Source organism: Lytechinus variegatus, chromosome 7, assembly GCF_018143015.1.
Source record: "Lytechinus variegatus isolate NC3 chromosome 7, Lvar_3.0, whole genome shotgun sequence".
NCBI classification, from domain to species: Eukaryota; Metazoa; Echinodermata; class Echinoidea; order Temnopleuroida; family Toxopneustidae; genus Lytechinus; species Lytechinus variegatus.
The window spans coordinates 39,231,476-39,251,349 of record NC_054746.1 but is presented as its reverse complement, the minus strand read 5'-3'; the positions used below and the strand labels follow the sequence as shown (position 1 = coordinate 39,251,349).

The 19,874-nt window shown below is 35.4% G+C and overlaps 1 protein-coding gene across 1 annotated transcript; it reads right to left on the bottom strand.

Annotated features, from left to right (window-relative positions):
- Nucleotides 1-586: 586 nt before the first annotated feature.
- On the bottom strand, nt 587-17,932 carry LOC121419252 (tetratricopeptide repeat protein 8-like). Its single transcript, XM_041613634.1, has 12 exons — nt 17,845-17,932; nt 9,566-9,687; nt 8,883-9,003; nt 8,219-8,439; nt 7,650-7,739; nt 6,855-6,985; nt 5,719-5,917; nt 5,211-5,350; nt 4,534-4,708; nt 3,995-4,117; nt 3,149-3,232; nt 587-1,873 (listed from the first exon to the last, which is right to left on the bottom strand). The coding sequence occupies exons 2-12, from the start codon at nt 9,665-9,667 to the stop codon at nt 1,757-1,759; spliced, it is 1,503 nt and encodes a 500-aa protein (XP_041469568.1). The 5' UTR covers nt 9,668-9,687; nt 17,845-17,932; the 3' UTR covers nt 587-1,756.
- Nucleotides 17,933-19,874: the final 1,942 nt, after the last annotated feature.

The window sequence follows — 19,874 nt, the reverse complement described above, 5'->3', positions numbered from 1 at the left end:
CTGTAAATCCTGTATGATTTTAAATTTTAATTGTAGACTTAATCCGCTTCAGTTCACCATCAGTTTCATATGAACTATATATAAGCAAGATATGAGATTAGAATTTAATTTCCCAGGAAGGGTATCTAATCCATTTTTTTATCCTAATTGACATTTGGACAGGTGTAATGTGGAGAATTATTCATTTGTGAGGAATTTATATTCTATTTCTTAATCTGACTTTGCAATATTTCTGAGATGATGCAAGTCTTGTATTTTCTCTGTTTATAAAATTGCACACAAATATATACTTTCCAGTATAATACAGAGCGGAAATTTACATGGGAATGACAGCAAAAATATATAATTAAAAAAAAACTACATGAATATTAAAGTAACAGTTGGTCTATATTTGAAATATGACATGTTGGTTGCTTGTACACAAACTGGTAATGTCTTCAGACTTTTTGACTAGTCAGGCATTTCCTTTTTGGTTAACCAGTCACAAATCATAAAGTATTCAGATGTAAACGAAAATAAGTGCTTATCAATAGACAAAACACATCCCTTACGGATGACATTTTAATTATGATTTTTTTTTTGCAAAGCCCATGCTTTTATTAAACCACTTCATTTGTATTCTGTGCCTGGAACACAATTTGTGCCAATTTATTACATATGCATAATACATTCATACATTTCTATCTATTGTTTGATGTACCAAGAATTTCAAAAATAATGAAAAAAAAAAATAACTTCAAACTATTTACCACCTGGAAAAAAAAGGTTTTATCTTATTCATATTCCAGGACCATGTTTTTCTGAACAACATTTCCCCTTATTTTGTATTTATCATATGCCATGTTTGAAGCATGAAGAGAATAACCTGCTATTCTGCATAATTTCAAATAGATGACATTTTTTAGTGATGCCTGGTATACAATCATCTGGATACCTATTCTTTTATCCAAAACTAAAAGAAAAGAAGTTGCCACTTTTCAGTGGACAATGCATTTACTTATGAAATCAAGGTGATAGTAGCAACATGATATACAATGCAACATGATATATTCTGATTAAAGTGCAAGACTTATTATGCATATATATTGATGGCAGCATCTATTAAATATTCAGCTTTTGTAAGAAGAGCTTATATGTGATTTAATTCTCCATGCATCAACATAAAATACCAGTATATACTGAGGAAATGAAATGCAGAACTGGAGTACATGACCTGGACCCAATCAATCACTGCACACATGTCTAAATGTGTTCAAAACCATATACCTACACATGTATATATCTTTCACTTTTCAAAATAGTACTATAAATAAAAGCAGAAGTGTGTTTTGCATCATATTTTCTAAACACAGTTCAACCAGCAATGTGCCGATGTTCATAATTTCTACACTTTCACACGAGAGAGATTTCTAAAAGGGTGCACATGAAACTGCATAAAAGTCCTCTCAAATGAAATTGTGAAGATAGTGATGGAGATAATGAAGAATTTTCTGGATATTTCATCCTCCAATCATAGAGGGGAAAAAATCAATGAACTTCAAGTTGCACACTGCCAAAGGAATAGTGTGAAAGCATTGCTGATTGTAATGGTTCATTACCAGATAAGACACACACTTTCATATGTCAACATACACCATTGACTTTATGTACCATGTCAACTCTGCTTCTCGTACCAGAACTTTATCAGTCTTCTTTCTATTGTGAGAGATATTTTCACCATTCATTAAGTTATCAGGATGGGCTGGAGTGTCACCAATCAGAGCAAAGCAAAATGTTTCTTGAGTTGTGAGAAGAGCTCCTTAGAATCACAATGTTCTGGATAAGAATCCACTGCTTTCTTCACTGACCCATAGCTGCTTTGGAGATCACCAACCTGCCATCGAATAATAGGTTCGGAAAAGTGTTAAGAGGAACACTAAGGTTGCAGCAAGAAAACTATTACGTTTGTCACAACTGTGAATTTACAAATTTATCAATTCATGAATGGACATGAAAAAGATTATAAAGCAGATTGCAGCCCAATTTTCTATTCATTTAGATCTCATATCAATACGTGACCACAACTTGACTTTTGATAAACATGACCGATACATAGGGATTACAAAGAAAGATATACAGGTGAGTCAGCCTCTCTTGGTACACAGCTTCTACAAGACAGTCAATATACACTGCTCATACTTACTCTTAAACACTTGTCATTTGTGTTATTAATGTTTTGGGAACTAAGCTTACACAATGCCACTTGGCTTTATTTATGCAGTTCCCCATTTCATTTTCATTTTTACTCTTGCTTGTAAATATATTGTTCCTCATACCTTGCTTTATAATTGTTTTTATCGAGAATTAAATAAATGCAAATTGAATTGAACTGAAACTGAATTTAACCCTAACCGGGCTTTTTTGAGTGTTCCATGACGAGGAGGAGGTAGAATCAACCCCCTTTGAGATCTTAGCTGCCGATCGAGCAAACACCCTGAAAATTGGCATGATAATAATGTGGGATATAATCTACAAGGCTGTATAGTTAAATCTTAAAAAAATGTTTAATTATGCTAATTCACATAAAAAAGCTCCTAGAATGCTGATTTCTGGTGTAAATATTCTTCATACAAATGCTAACAGTTACAAATTAAAAAAATCCTGGTTTGAAATAAATTTCTGGTGTATTTTATTGTTTTATTGTTTTTCTTTGTTTTTTATGCTACATTTACTGTCGAACCTTTTTGGAGCATAATAACCCTAAAATCAATTTATTTCAGCAGATAAATAAAATAATCATATCTTTATGAATAAGATTAGAAAACTAAATTTACATTGACTTTGTACACAAAATCACATCTTTAGCAATTTTGGGTCTGACATGCACTTACATAAAGTTGTGTAATTTTTCAACTGCGTACCCAGGCATCGTAAATTTGGACTCAAAAGATGCATTTTTTGTGACAAAAATTGTTGCAAAAAATGTCAAGGGGGGGATGATTCAACCCCCCACTGCCCCCTCCCCCTGCAGTGTTAGGGTTAAAGCAAACAAGATAACTTTGCATGTAGAAAAACAGATGAAAGAGAGGAAAATGAACATCCAATTAGAAGAGAAAGGAGGATGAAAGTATAAGAAGTGAGCTCAATGGAGTAATACTAGTCAACTTACTTGGTCTGAAAGTGATGCAAAATTATAGTGTGGTTCAAACATATGAGGAGCAAGCATCTGGGCTGCCTGGAAAAATGCTCTTGCCTTGGAAAAAAAATAAAATGACATAAGAGAATATATTTTTTTTCTTGTGTTGATATCATATTCAAAGTGTCATCAATACAGAATTCAAGTGAAGCAGACTTCGATCGTTTTGTTATAGTTCATAGTCAAGGTAAGATATGGCTTAACACTATTAAAGGCAAACAGACTTTGGGAGTGCATGTATATGATGAACTAACTTTAAGACCATTGAAAACTTTGAGATAGAAAAATAATAATGGATGTTGGTTAAGTTTAAAAGAGTTTGTCGAAGACCAAGTCCATATAACCTCATATGTAAAGAAAAGAACCTTATTTTTCTAAAAATATTACACCATGAATCAATTGAAATAACATGTACATGTACATTTGTAATTATATACATACTCTGTACATCTGACACTGACGATAGTTTACACGTAACATCAGATCATTAAAAGTTAATTGAAATTTCAATACATTTTGTAAGACACTAAAAACACACATTGTAAATGATTTATTTCAGCTATGAATCAACACACTGAACTTCTGTGATAAATGATGTTGAACCTTGAATTGGGATACACCCATTGTCACATTGAGTTCATTTATCTAATATATCTAATACATTTTAAAAGATCCCTGAAGATAAAATAAATTGGTCAAAGTATTATACATGTAGAGGGTATAAACCCTATGTTTATATAAAAGTGTTATACCACTCATTTACAATTATGACACATCAAGAAATTGTCAATACTTTGTATGAGATATGAATTGAGTTACCTGATCGATGTGTCCTTTACGTAACTCTAGTACTCCCAGATTATTATACGCCTCAGAATGATCATTATTTGATGTGAGAGCTAACCTAAAACATTGTAGAGCTAGACCTGTGTCACCAATACCCTGCAAAGGAATACAAGGGTGATTCTATCAGTGTCGTTATCAATAAATGCTTTTCATACGTATTCAAAACTACATTTTCAACATGGACCATATACTAAACAAATTATATCCCTCTCCTATTATAGCATTATTACATTATGAATCCAAATATTTTAATATTGAAATCACTTCAAATACTAATAAATACTGTGATGTGCTAGATAGGTTACAAAAAGTAATGTTATGAATATTTTCTCATCGTAAGAGAAAAATTCAAAATGGCAAATGTATGGTTCGATCATTGATAGTTATTATTTCCAAACATTCGATCAGATTTTGATCACTGAAGTATAGAACATAGAAACATCACTACAATCATTCATAGAATTAGTTAAGATTGGGAATGTTTTTTCACATCTTACAAACAAGATACATACCATAGCAACTTGACCAACATTGTACCAGATATCTGCCGTAGTGGCATCATCAGTTGAGAGTGATAGCGCCCTCTCAAATGATGTCAGTGTCATGTCATACTGTTGTGCATAGAAGCAGCATAATCCAAGGTTGTTGTAGAGTTCTGCATTGTAAACACCCATCTGAAGTAATCTCCTGTTTAAGACATTTTTAAGAAAAAGAAAATAACATTTCAATTCAATTAATTTTTTTTCCCATCATTACAAGTCAAAAGAAATAAATGCATTCAAAACATATTTACCTAAAATTGGAAGAAGTGCAAGAAAAGAAAAAACTTGTAAAATAGTCTGTAAAATAACATTTGACCACAAAGTGTTTCTTCATTTTTTTCAAGGCATATCTGTTTCTTTAAAAAGATATAGATTTCATGCAGGTATGTTCATATGCAAACCAGACAATATGGGCACAGTGCACTGTTATTGCTAAGCAGCATCATCTGGGTTGGTTACTTCAAATTGTACTCTCATTAGAATATTAAAATTCAACAGAAACCATGCATGGAATCTAACAGGATCTCATGCAATTATCTTAATGTGCAATTTAGACACTGTAACCATTTGTATTTAATCAATGTCATGTTACTTTCTGTATAACTCGCAGTTCTAAAAAACATTTAAGGAATAAAAGGATATCAAACCTGTAGTATCTGAGTCCTATCTCGGGTTGGTCAGAGTAGAAATGATAATTTGCTATACAAGCTATTGCTTCTACATGTGTGTTATCATGCTTCAATACATCTTTGTAGTATTTAACTGCATTCACCATGTCATTCATTGCCTGTATAAACAAAACAAAGAAACATCAATTCTTATTCATCATCAATAGTGGGTTACTTCACTTCAATAGGGAGTTTTAGGAGCAGTGAACGAGAACGGTGTAGCAGTCGTCTGATAATAATATTAATAATAATTCAATTGTTCAGAATTGAATTTGACATAAGTTTTATTCATAGCTGCATAAGGTATGAATGATACCAACAAAGAAGCTCGTTTTGTTTATTTTCCTCACATGACTTGCTTGATGACAATGAACAAGTCCTACAGAAATGAACCTTTTACACCAAGTTAAGGAATAATTAGGTTTTTGTGATATTTGGTTACAATTACAAATTTGAGATTGCATTTACAATAATGAGGAAAAATTACCTCATATATTCTGGCAATGCCAGTCAGAAGAGTAGTCTCACTGGGAAACTTTTCCAGACCCTGTTTGTAGATATCCACAGCAGTTAACGGCTGATCCAACCTCACATATACTTTACAAAGGTATAGATATATATCTATGGCATCATGCTGCTTCATAGCTGATTTGAACTGACTCTCAGCATCACGGAATAACCCTAACCTGATTTAATGTAAAATAAATATAAAATAAAAAAACTCATGATAATATCAGGTTCATGCATAAAGGTCAATTTTTCAGAAATAATATTTGCTGTACATTCCATAATCATAAGTCCGGCTACAACATAGTTTGCATTATTGTGATCTTTCATTTCAACAGAGGAATCCTGCTGGGCATTCATTCAATTTACACAGAATTAAGTGCTGCCAATACAGATTTCATACCAAATAACATTAATACTATGATACAATCCCTAAACCTTGTGATATAAATTCAAGGGACTTATTTCATGAACCAAGACAGCAAGCGAAACTTTGTTCTCCAATTCACAAATGTGGTTTCGAGTCAATGGTTTGATACCATAATAAATGCACATGTCATGCATTCACATGTACACACTCTGATCAAGGGTATAATAATAAATGTACACTTTTGAATTATGGTGTTAAACTCATGCTTTTCAATGTTTTCACAAATAACTACCCAAAATTTCTGAATTAATGAGTCAATAGTTCATTTAGGTTAATTTACATAAACAGTGGACTAAAAATATGATAACAAGCTGTGACCTATGACAAAAGTGTGAATAGATTCACATGTTTGGAACAAACCCTCTTTCATGTATGCATAGTTGTCTCCTCACCAAGTTGCAATACCTTGAAATGATAAAAAAGTTCTATGGCTTTGTGTGTAAGTGGTTACAGCTATATACAGGTAAATGAATCTAGAACTCTTAATACATGGTGGCCCAAACTGAGAGGCTTCGAAATAATACCAAAAGCATTTTCAATTGGTTATATAGCAACAATCATGCAATCAGCCAGGCATGATGTTATGTCAGTGCATATATCATCTTTGGTCAGGTACTTGAAGCTGCCCTATAAGAAATGAGCATAAAAACTAACCCAAACTGAAGAATCAGTTGTAACCGTCTTACCTGTAATAACACTTTCCAAGCTGTACCTTCCACCACCAGTCTTTAAATTGACAAGCTTCAGTAGCCTTGGCTGCTAACTCTAATGCATTCCTCACATCATTTTCATGGTGAAAAATATATTCAAATAAAGCCTAGAAAAAAAAAATACAAGCACAATGTTGATAAATATTTTGTAATGACGATCCATTTGATAACAAAACTTATTGAAACATCTGTGAACTTATTGGTATATAAAGAAATTAGACCAGACTAAACATGCTGTATTTACATGCTAACATATTTTTTACTTGATGTTTGATCTTGGTACACACTGCTCATTATTTCAATTCCTTGCAAGACATAGAAATTCAGTTATAATTGGATTTTGGGGTTCAATAAATGTGAGGATAAGGATTAGGTTTAAAGTTGGTTAGATGAGTAAAATTTTGATCCAAGACAGTGTGAAAGGCATGGAATCTCCTTTCTTCAATTAATTAAAAAATATAAAATTCCAACGTAAATGAATAAATCTTTCTTTTCTTTTCATGAAGAAGCAAATTTTGTTGCGATTTTGAAGTATAATACCTAATCACTTTACTCAGAGCTGCAAACATTACTTTGAGCAATATCTACCTTTCAGGGATATCATGTTCACTTACACAATCTAATGAATTTGTATAATGCATAAATAAGAGAGGTTTTGAGAAATATTTTGAGTTTGTTTGCAATAGAATCACGTCATTTCAGGAAACCTGACATTCACGGAAGCTCTTTTTTAACCCCAAATAATTCATTTGACTACAGTGAGTACATTACCTTGGCTAGATTTGGTCTGGCAGCATACTTTGAGATGTTCAATCTTGCAATATTGATAAATGGCCCATCTGGTGTGGACAGCATAGAAGCCTGTTCAATAAATTATAATTATTATGTTTATTGATGTGAATTCATAGCTGCTCAAACATTTAAGAGTATATATTCAATTGGTCATGATGACTGAGTGCAAATTTCTGTTAAATATGCGGAGTAGATTGGGGAGATTTGTGTAGTGTGTAGACAATGTGTGGAATATTATGCAGTTTGCATTGATCAAATGGCAAAGGAGATGACAGACCTTTTCAAATTATGTAAATTTTCTTTAGGTTTCATGAATCTATGCCCAAGTACTTTCCCACATGAAATCATCCCTTTTTACACCACACAATTTGAGTTAAAGCATTATAATGCTCAATAATACTCAATCATCCTGTTTACAAACCATTTAGTAAATTCAGCATTTCTATTCTGATGCAGAGATGCACTCTCATCATTTCTATTTTTGGTGAAAACTAACCAAGCTTCAATATCTTAATTAAATTAATAACAAATTAAATCTCGTAACTCACCGTTCCAAGGCGAACAAATCTGCCTGAAGCACTGGTGACAGGACGAGCTGTGTGTGCCGTTCTAGGGGCTCTGATAGCTTGTTCCATAGTACCTGGTCTACCGCTCTGTGTACCTGGTCTTACAAACCCACTCAAAGGTCTTCCAGACTGAGATGTAGGACGCATCCCTGCACTGGGTGCCCCTGAACCAGTACCAGGTTTCTTTAATGATGTGCCTGGACCTGAATGTATTATAAATATTCATATTTTAATCCCAACTTTTAACCACTTCCTTTATAAAATGAAGACCTATTGCAATAAAATTCATAGAAAGATCAATGTACAAAAAGGTTTTGTGTACATACACCAACTAGGGTTGTGTTATTCTTTTTAAGTTTTTTATCTTTTATATACTGAATTTTAATTCATCCCTAAATGATTGTAAAGGGTTCTGGCATGAAAGTTTTGGCCCTTTATCATTTCACTATTAAAATTTGCATGAAGGTATCCTTTCAAAACCTATATCAGATAAATCAATATCCTAAATGTACATGAATCAAAATAGAAATTAAATTATCAGATATACTAAACCAAAACCATCATTAAATCATTTGATATAATTCTGGTATAAGTCTCAATAAAATCCTCCAAGATTTTATTTAATAACAAAAAAAAATAAACTTACGTGTTACTTGAGCTATTGAATTATCATCCATAAGCATCTCAGCAATGCCTTCTTCATCCACATCTACCTCATCTAAGTAAACCTGTTCAGTCAATGCTCTTGTCTTTAAGGTCCAAGCAGACTTTAATATGGCGATTGAAAAAAGACTGATTTATACTTATATACAGAATGAATTATGAGAAATGGTGAGAACTTTGATCGCTATCAAAATAAATGTAAAATAAACTGAAATAGTCTATTGAGTTTCAAGTCTTTGCACTGGCACATTAAAAAAAATATCCACATCCTACAGCTGGTGGCAACTTCATTTAAATGCCATACAGTATAAACGACATTTTTCTGGAATATGAGGATGGTGAGGATTGATATACCATTTGCTTGAAAAATAATAAGAAAGTTAAATTATTTTAGATAAGGCAAGGCAGTAAGTTTGGGTGACAAATGAGACAAGAACAGGATGATAAATGTGCTGAAACATATTGAAAAGTGTGTCAAGATGCAGTGAATGTATCACATGACATTTATTTATATAACATTTATTTATCAAAAGCCTTTTTAAATTCTGTGAAAATGAATGGTCTAAGGTAGTTGATGAAAGGTAGATGCAGGTCCTTCAATAATTCTGAACTTTACAAAAAGCTACATAAAAGACCGTGTACCAGGCAAAAAACAAGTACAAGTACCTGATCATAAGGATTCTTATCCAAAAGCTGAGAGCAGACTGTTACACATTCTTCAAACTTTCTCCTGCGGAACAGACTCATTGCCATGTACAAGGGATCCATTTTCACTCTGCTAAGCTGACCTGTAATTGAAAGAAACAGCAATCCATTGTTACTGATTTTGATATTTTTTATTGATCCTTTTATCATACAGACTGCAACAGCGTTCTCGCCAGAAAAAAATTCACCCATGTCGGGGACTTGTGCTGCCACTCCCGCGGAGCGCGGAAGCCATGGCCTTTTCATCAAATAGACGCCAAGGAAGCCCCATTGTGGCGTATTTTTAAGCCCACACAAATGCACATAAATGCTAGGCCTGGGAGTAAACATCGATTGATCGAATGGTTCGATTGGCATGCCGCCAATCACCAATCGATTAGCAAAATTTACACAAATCGAATGTTCGGCAGATCCCGATTATGACATTGGGAGAACTCGAATACCCAAGTAATAATAACAAAATGACAAGAAAACAATGACACTTCATACAGGTTTAAAAATTATGTTACCGAGATAATTTTTCAAAAATAATCAATGATTGTATTACATTCACAGTTACACACCAACATGAAAGCGCTCCGAATTTTTTTAAGTCCCACCCAACCTTGCCCTCGATACACAAAATGAGTTCATTGTCTGCGTGCACAAAACAATAAGAAAACACACAACCAAGCTCACTTGAGCTGATTGGACCTTCGGATAGCCAATGAAACTTTTGGGGAAACAAAGAAGAAGGCAGTGGTTCCCTTATCAGGAGAGGTCATGACTTCAGAAATAAATTGACCCCTCCCCCATCTGTGTGTGTGTGAGGGAGAAAGATAAGGGTGGGAGCCGGAGAATTCCTTTCATGTTTCAAAACAATAATGCAACCTTTTTTCTATCCCCCTCACACAATGAAAACTACATTCCAACATGCGCCCGTCTTCACCGGTACTTTCTCGACTAGTCTCCAAAAATAGACCCAGTTATACATGTAGGTTCAAATGATAAAAAAATCGTAATTTTAAAAGGTATTTCAAATTAAATATTTTGCAAAATATTTTTTTGAAATACATGTGTAGAATCGTGGGCAGTGCCACAAGTGGGGGCGGGGACATGGTGTGGGCAAGGGATGAAATTGTTCAAGAAATGCTCCACCGGGGTTAGTCTCAAAGAATAGTTCATGAATGAGTTGTTTACATCTTTGGGCTTTGGACTGGCTGATCTGGGCTGATTCATTCATATGCAGGGGTGTGGCACTTGGAGGGATGCATGCATAATACCAGAGTACCAGCATGGATTTAGGAAGGATTTTCATTGGAACAATAAACTGAAAGTTTTAATCTCATTTCATGTAGTTTCTTTTGATATAAATATCATGGAGAAGGGGAAAAAGGTCCTACTTTCATTTATTCTAAACATGTGACTTTGATGGAGATTTCACCATAAAGTAGGTCAACTATTAAAAGACCTGATTTCCGACGAACAATCGAATCATTCGATTATTTTTTTCAGGAAATAATTGAATGGTAAAAATGACAATCGTCCCAGGCCTAACATCCATGCACCATAGCGGTCACGCACAGTTCTCAAACTCCTTTGCTATTCGTTCATTGTGTGCAGAGAGGGCGGGATAAAATGACAAACACAGTACAACTCCTTTGCTATTCGTTCATTGTGTGTATAGAGGGCGGGATAAATGACAAACACAGCTAGTACATGATCCTTGTATATACAATGCATTTATTCCAAGTTCCACTCCCATCATATCAGTAAGCGCAGCTACCGGTAGGTCATGGAGCATAGCCGGTGTGATGTGCGGGGCAGACGGGGGAATAGGCAACAGAACGACCGTACCGTGCCGTCATATGCCCGCAATAGCAGCCGCGAGCTAGCTGGGCGCCTTGCCACTTTCCTAGCCGTAGTAGGCCTGTAAGTGGTCTTAAGTTGGTGGGACTTCGGCGCAACCCGATAAATGAAGTTGATATCACTAAGATGAGTTCATGGAGTGTATTATTTTTTTCTGAATATTTCCATTTAATTTTTCCACGCATGTCGCTGAAATTTTACGCATGGTTCCACTTGGTCTCCATTTCCGCACGCATGGTGTTTGCACCATGCGTATTATACACTGGCGAGAACGCTGGACTGCAATCATCTTTATAATTGCTTTTTTAAAAAATGCATGTAGACCTAAATGAATTATGAATGAGAGCCAAGTGAATATGAAAATTAATGAACCTACACTGGTATTGCAATGAGATTAACAGGTCCAGGGAAATCATTTGTACTACAAGATGGCTCTCACATTCATGCATACTTTTTTTGCAAATATGGGTCAGTATCCTTATCAAACTTATCCTATCCTTATCCTCGGTATAATACCTGTGTGGTGACTACTATTACAAATCAGACCAGGAAACCTACTTACATGTATAAGGTGTTGTCGCAATTCTCAGCAATGCAACACCAGAATGAGAGCGTGATTTGCCCCTACACATCTGGAATCGCCATGGTAAAACCAAAGGGCAAGAACCCCCCCCCCCCACACACATATACACGTATTTAAAAATTGCCTCCGTCATAAATTGATATTTCCTAAGTCTAAGTGAAATCTCTATTCGAGCAACAAACTCCAAAACTAGAAACTGCCATCAACATTCAAAAAGAGGGCTTCTTTGACTCAATTTTCTTTCATTGACATGCACACACCCACAAAGTCAGAAGCAAACTGCAAGGCAGGTTATGCTAGCAGCACAGCCAGCTCAGTTAGCTATAGGCCTACATTTATTGTTTTCTTTATTCATTCCTTCTTTCATTTCATTTTTTATATTCCTTCACTTTTTCTTTTCTACATTCTACATCCTTGATTATTTCTTATTTCTTTCTTTCTTATCTCCCTTTATTCTTTCTTTATTTTTTCCTTCTTTTTCTGCTTTCCTTTTCCCCATTTTCTCCCCTACTTTTTTCTGTCCATTCCTTTTCTTCTTTCTCTTTCCTGCATTCCTTCATTTTTCTATTCATTCATTGTTTCTTTGATTTCTATTCTTCTTCCTTTATTTCCCTCATCTTTTTTCTTTTCTCTCATTCCCTTTTTTTTGTCTTTCTCCCATACTTTCCTTCATTCTTCTATTCATTCTTTCTTTAGTTTGTTTCCTACTTTCATTCATTTTTATTTATTTTCTTTCCTCTTTTTCTTCCTATTTTCATCTATTCATTCTTTTTTTTCTGCATTCCTTAATTCTTCTATTCATTCATTCTTTCTTTCTTTTACTTCTTTTCTTCTTACTTTCTTTCCTTCGTCTTTTTTCTCTTGTTTCTTTCCTGTTTCTTCATCTTTTCCCATACTTTCCTTCTTTCTTCCTTCCTTCCTTCCTTCCTTCTATCTTTCTTTCTTTCCTTTCTCTCTTTTCCCCCCTTTTTTCTTTCATACTTTCATTCATTCTTTTATTCTCTTTTTCTTTCCTATGCCCTTTCTTTTATTCCTTCTTTCTTACATCATTTATGTCTTTTTCTTCTTTCTTTCACACACCTTCAATTTTTATTCATTCATTCCTTTCTTCCTTCTTTCTTTCCTCCCAACATGTCAGCTACACAGACCAACACGGAAGCTATACTGACCAGCACGGCAAATGGTTTTTTTTTTTCTCATTCTTGTCGCAACGTCGTATTTTGTGAAAACCAAGATACCAAAGCCAAAACAATTTGCTCGACAGAATTATAAAGTAGGTCAAGGGTTTCGCTGGTATTACGATCTAAAAATTCCATGACAATCAACTAACGTTAGTGCGCGCTCTGCTGAGAAGTGAAATTGAGCAGACAAAGGTAAGATAATTGTATCAGATAGAGGTTAAAATGCCAGAATTTAGACTGGTATCACAATTTACTATTACTTAGAATCTACTTTTTTGAAGACCTTCGCTTGCAAACTGACAATTTCTTGAAGTTGAAACTTCAGATTTCAGAAGTTTTGTTTTTGTCAGAGTGGACGCAAAAGGAACACGGAGTTCAGCTGAACAACCAACATAACAGAGACCTGACAGAGCACAACCCTCTCCAGGACAGCGTGTACGCTTTTTGGGAGAGTACTTCTTCAACTTCAGTTCAAGGTTCAAGGTAGACCAAAAGCTTCGGTCTCTGTTATGTTGGTTGTTCAGCTGAACTCCATTGGCTTCACTCACCAAATACAGAGACCAAAGTTCTAGCGCGATCTGTACAGGGGACTCAATGGCCATATGTTTATGTACTTAAGATCGGATAAAACGGGAAAGTAAATTTGCGCGACAGCCGAGGTAAGTCACTGGTTTTTGTTCCTTTTAACTTGATTTTTCTCCGTTTTTTGGCAATTAATGCCAAGAGGGAATATTAATTTGCATTTTGGTCGCGTTAATTTTCAAAGTTTTATTCACTGAAGACAAATATTGAAGAGCCCCGACGGGGGATTTTGCATTGCAAGTCCCCAGTAATAATGGTGGCTGCACGACAGCGAGCCGTCTGTGTACGAGGAGAAATTTAAAAAAAAGGTTAGAATTTAAAAAACTCCTCGAAACAGATGGCGAGGCTGCCAGCTGTCTAGGTACAAGGTTGAGTAAACTAAGAAGGTAAGAAGGACTTGATTTAATAAAAGCTTGTCTGAAATTGCAAGGGCCATGGAAGTGTTGCAAATTTGCATGCGCCGCCCCATCAATTTTCCTGTACACGGCGGCATGTAAAAGCAACAGTGGGTGCCATCTCTCCAGGTCCGCTCTATGGCGCAAATGCAGTTTCGCACCGGCCGATTACCAGCACACCTCATCACCAATACTTGTTCGCAAATGTCATGACAAGTTTCTCATTCACATTTTGATGTCAAAATATCATGATCAGGAATGGCTGTATTTCAGCTTCGATCTCGACGTCATTGATCTTCACGGTGTAGACATCACTTCGCAGATCGCTTGGATTCACCATGCACCATAATGTTGATATGAACTGTAGTTAGCAACCAAATCATGCGAATATCAGTAGAGGCGCTGGTCCAAAAATTGGGATTATTCCAGAAAACAAGGATATCCTCATAAACCAAGACAAATCATGTCTTGATAAATTGAGACTGTCCTTGTTTATGGGGACATTTTTTTTTCACTTCCCCTACGGGACAAAGACAGCAATTACGGAAATTGAGAGTGCTAAAAATAGATTCAGTGACCTCAATTCCCCCCAGTTCACCGTCTATTTTTCATGACTTACCGTCTTCCAATAATCTTGTTATGAAACCTGATATGTTTACATTGACTAGCACACTTGATTGGTGTCGGCACTTGACAGGTGAATGAACTTTCCTAGATTTCTTGTGTGAAGAAATCCTTATAAACTGAGACAGTCCCTGTAAACTGGGACGATCCCAATTTTCTGACCAGCGCCTCTACTGAATATGTGCCAAACAAACTGCCAGCATGCCGCATGCGAATTTATGTTTGCATGATTTGGTTGCTAACTTCACGGTGAATCGTACTCGTAGACATAGCTTCGCAGATCGCTTCGATGAAGCGATGTCTACGCCATGTAGTATGTACAATGTAGATCAACGACGTTGAGATCGAAGCTGAAATAGGACCTACAGCTATGTAGCCATTCCCGATCACGAAATTTTGAAAAGTGGTGGATATTTTTACTAATGTTGTAACCCGCACCCGTTGCGGTATGGGTTAACCTGCCGGTATGCCTCCGATCGCGGGTTGCGGGCCGGGCCGAGTTCATTCTCAAACCCGCAGACCGTCATGCGAAAAAAAGGGAGAATAAACGACGCATAATAAAAACATCCACAGTGAAAATTGAGTTAAGATCATGTGCTTCTTACGTGGCAGATTCTTTTAGAGACGTAGATATTTCCGTTTAAAAATGCCGGCGTATTTTTGTCTTGTGAATAGTGAACAGGACTGAGTCTGAGACAGTTCAACATGATAAATACATCGAGTTGACAAAGGCCATGCCAGCGCCAGTGCGTGCATGCAGCGCAGTCAAAAGCAACCGCATGGGCCAATGAAACTCGATGTTGAGTTTCCCGTCCTATTTTTTCCAGCTCATAATGAGGAACCGATTTCATTATTCATTATTTTTCAGAAGATGAAAGTTTGACCTTTTGTAACCTTTTAACGCACTTTATTCCGTGGAACTTGAAGCCAGGGAAAAATTAATCATTTTTTTTTGGGGGGGCTCCATTTTCATTTTTTTGCAATATTTCAGGGGCTCTTTTCAAATGCTACGTTTTTGTATTTTGAGGAATACCTGTTCACTTATTAAATTAATTATTACTTGTTGTTTAATATTGTATGATTTTTAAAGTTTTTTTCATGCCTAGAATCTTGGATGTGGGTGTGTTTGTGTGGGTGAGACTGTGAGTTGAACTTGATATAAATGAATTTAATATCTAATTTTTACTCCATCTAATTCCATTACTTGGCCATGTAATAAAGGCCCACATACCCTTACTTTTCCTGAAGTTCTTTGAAAACGCACATCTCCACGAAAATTGTATTTCTCTATGGGGGAGTCTAAATTTGGTGAGAATGAACTCATTAATAACTTAAATATACATGACAATGAAGAAATCATCAAACTTCATTGGCAGTTTTGAAAAATATACCCGAAATATAAACTCTGTCTGAAGCAGAAAATCACCATCATTGAGGCCTTTACAGAGCAAATTGTCCCCCAGAGCTCTGGCAGAGAGACAGAGCTCAGACTAGCTAGCACAAGCGCCAATGCGTACGTGGGTGAGTCTCCCGTCGGCCTTGTAACATATTGAGCTTTGATGATTTTTTTGGTCTGATATTTAACTCATCCCCTGGCAAAATAAAACAAATGATTTTTAAGTAATAATCAGCAAATAAGATAAGTTATTTTGGATGAGTACTAGGCTGTATGATAACTCACCAACGCGAGGTTACTAGACTTTGGGATTTATTGAGGTAGCTCAACCATGTACCTCGAGCGATGTTCATGCAGGCTCCACCACTTCTACGGTTGTTGAGTGGAGCCTGCACGAACATCCCTCGAGGTATGGTTGAGCATGCAGCGTCATTCCATTCACAAAAAAAGAAAGAAAGAAAAGATTTGCAGGTATTTACAAGATATACAAGTAATTGTCTTACTGAAAAGCTTATATTAATGTTTTAAATCAGTTTTGAATCTAGATATCCAAATAGTTTATTTTCAGAATTTGATTTTCAAACGCGGGCCAAATTTCATAACGCGGGCGACGGGAAACTGAACATCGAGTTTTAGCGGCCATATTATCGAATGAAATACAAAAACAGAAGGAAATAATATAGAGATAAACGAGAAGAAAAAATTGACTGTATCATTATCCAGGTATTTATTGCAATTTTGATTACTTTATAGACGAGGTCCCATAGAATTGAATATTGTAATTATGATTGTTGTGAGTCGCAGTGTCGACCGACCTGGACTGAAAAACAACATTGCCGTCTGCCGATCCTTGCTGGGCAGCCTGGGCTAGCTAGCGCGCTGAGCTGCGGCTCGCTAGCTCCGATCGATCCGAGGCGTTAATTGCGTAATGCTTTCAATTTCGAGATCAGAGCGGACCCATTTCGTGGTACAAAGTCACCCAAAAACATTTTCTCTCCGGAATAAAATGCGAATTTGCAAATTAAGTAAATTCACTCTAGGCTAGGTAGTAGTAGACATATATTTTCCTGATTTGAGCCTGTATAGTGTGGGGATTGCAGAAATAATGTTTTTCATTTTTCAAAGATAAATTGACTTGCGGGTTAAAACCCGACGGGTCAGCGGGTCCCGCTTGCAAATTATTGGATTATACGGGACGGTACGGTTCGGGTTTTCACTTGCGGGTTACAACATTAATTTTTACATCGAAATGTGGTGGATATATTGACATTGAATTATCATGACATTTGGGAAAAAGTATGCCTATTGGTGATGAGGTGTTCTGGTAATCGGCAGGTGCGAAACTGCATTAGCGCCCGCTCTTCGGCACCGGTACCGGTATGGTCGGAAGGCCATTGGTGGTACATGTAGTACGGTAGTGCATACCGTAGATAGACAGCACGGGCTCTGCTCGAAGTGCGACTCATAATGATTATGAGAGCGGGCACAGCACAGCCCCAGGCGGAGTTATTCGAGTTTTTGACGTGGAAAATTACATTCGTACTTCTATATAGAAAAAATGAAATAAAGTTTTATTACACTAAAATTCAATAAAAAATACAATAAAACTACTGAGCAGAGATTTCACTCACCAAAACCTTGTTTTATGTGTCACCAAAAATCGGTTATCAGGACAGTAGATGTTTACACCGCACTCCATGGAAATCTCGAAATATGCAGCATTATGGTATCGTCAATTAAAAAAAAAATCAAAATTATCAACTTAAAGGGGAAGTTCACCCTGAAGAAAACTTTGTTGTAAAAATAGCAGAAAAAATAGTAAAAAATATTGGTGAAGGTTTGAGGAAAATCTGTTAAAGAGTAAGAAAGTTATTAGAGTTCAAAATTTGGGATTTGTGACGTCATAAACGAGCAGCTGCCCCATGTGGTATGTAATATAAAATGTATGAATTTCAAATTTTGTATGGTTCCTGATGACTTAATTTTGTTTTCTTTTCATGATCGGGTGTGAAATGATTTCTCTATTGATATACAAAAGTTACAGTGAAAACCATTTTCAATTTTCTGAGAAAATGACATTTCATTGATTTTTTACCATTCGCTATGTAATGCTGCTCGCATATGACGTCACAAATCAAGTAATTGAAATTCTAATAACTTTTTAATTATTTGATGAATTTTTCTCAAACCTTCGGCAATATTTTTTATTATTTTTTCTGCTATTTTTACAATAAACTTTTTGTCAGGGTGAACTTCCCCTTTAAGATATTTGTAAAGAAATTGACTTATATTCATTCTACAATCTCTAATACTAATTTTTCTCACCATTAAATTCCATTAATTTTAATTAGTTTGAGTTTGCCATATTCTAATTAGATTCGTATATTAATTCAAAATGTAGTTTGAAATATGTTGAAATTAAGGCCTGATCGAATACTGGACCTTTGAGCACTTTTAAAACTACTAGTAGTAGTAAGAATAGGGTGCATGGGTTAATATATTTTAACAATAAAAAAAATTGATCAACTGTCACCGAAAGGGTTTTGCTTGGTAGTTTGGTAAAATTAATTTAGCGATAAACATACATGTAACTCACCTGGATCCGCCTGTGGAAAAAGGAGTTTGCCATATCTTTTTTATTCATTGCTGGCAGAAAAGATTCTATGTGTCTATTTTCCTGCGTAAATGTAGGGCCTACATTAACAAAAGTTTCAATGATAGATGAAATCATGATTTTGTAGATGTAAAAGCTCAATTTTTTAAATATTTTATTTGCTGATTTCTGTGTAATATGACATATTTTTTTATTCTTGCAATTAAGGAATTATGGGGGGGGGATTAACAACATGCTCGCCACCCCAATATTTCCATTGGTTGCCCCCCCCCCCCCGATCGATACCTCTAGCTATCATAAAGTATTTCCTATTTTTCAAAAGCAAAAACTGTTAATAAACTGCAATTACCATGACTTGTGATGAATTTGGAAATGTATCTGATAAAAATATTAGCAGAGGCAAACTGAAATGATACAGCATATATATAGCTGTATTTATGTCCGAGAAAATGACAACTTTCTTCCTTCCCTGACACAATTAATGTTTTCTATGTAAAATCATGATTAACGTTTTTTTATGATTCCAAACATTATCAAAATAGTGAATTTACCGAAACGTAAGATTTGACGGACAAGATCTAGGTATAAAAGAAGAGATAGATTTACCAAACTGTTGATAACAAAGAATACGAATCCAAATATGGATGGCCTGACGTGGCAGAATCTTTATCAATACAATAATTTTACCATTTTCTAAATGAATGGTTTTATGGCGTTTCAGCAAACAGTTTTGCTGGGGAGCAAAAAAATTCCCGTATAGGAAAATGGCCCCTTTTCAGAGTGAAAAATTTCCTTTTTTTCAAAATGAAAAACTCTTTCAAAGTTAAATAGGTATTGAACTAAAACATACACTTTAGGTTAGGAAATCACAAAATTTTTGGCTCGCGCCCGGCATCATTGTTTAGAATAAGGTATTCTTCCTGTTCATAGGGTGTCCAGTTTTCAGGTTGGAATATCAATTATTGTTTAAGGTACTCATTCTGTTCCTGGTTATACAAAATAGTGCTTAGAATATCTAGTTTTCAGGAGAGAAAATCACAACCAGCA

Bases quoted from the DNA above. Each gene is read 5' to 3' on its own strand.
- LOC121419252 (XM_041613634.1), bottom strand. From the start codon at position 9,667: ATGGATCCCTTGTACATGGCAATGAGTCTGTTCCGCAGGAGAAAGTTT. The intron at 4,709-5,210 runs GTTTGATATCCT...TGTCTTAAACAG, and splicing joins ATAGGACTCAGATACTACAG to GAGATTACTTCAGATGGGTG. The intron at 4,118-4,533 runs GTATGTATCTTG...ATTCCTTTGCAG, and splicing joins ATGTTGGTCAAGTTGCTATG to GGTATTGGTGACACAGGTCT.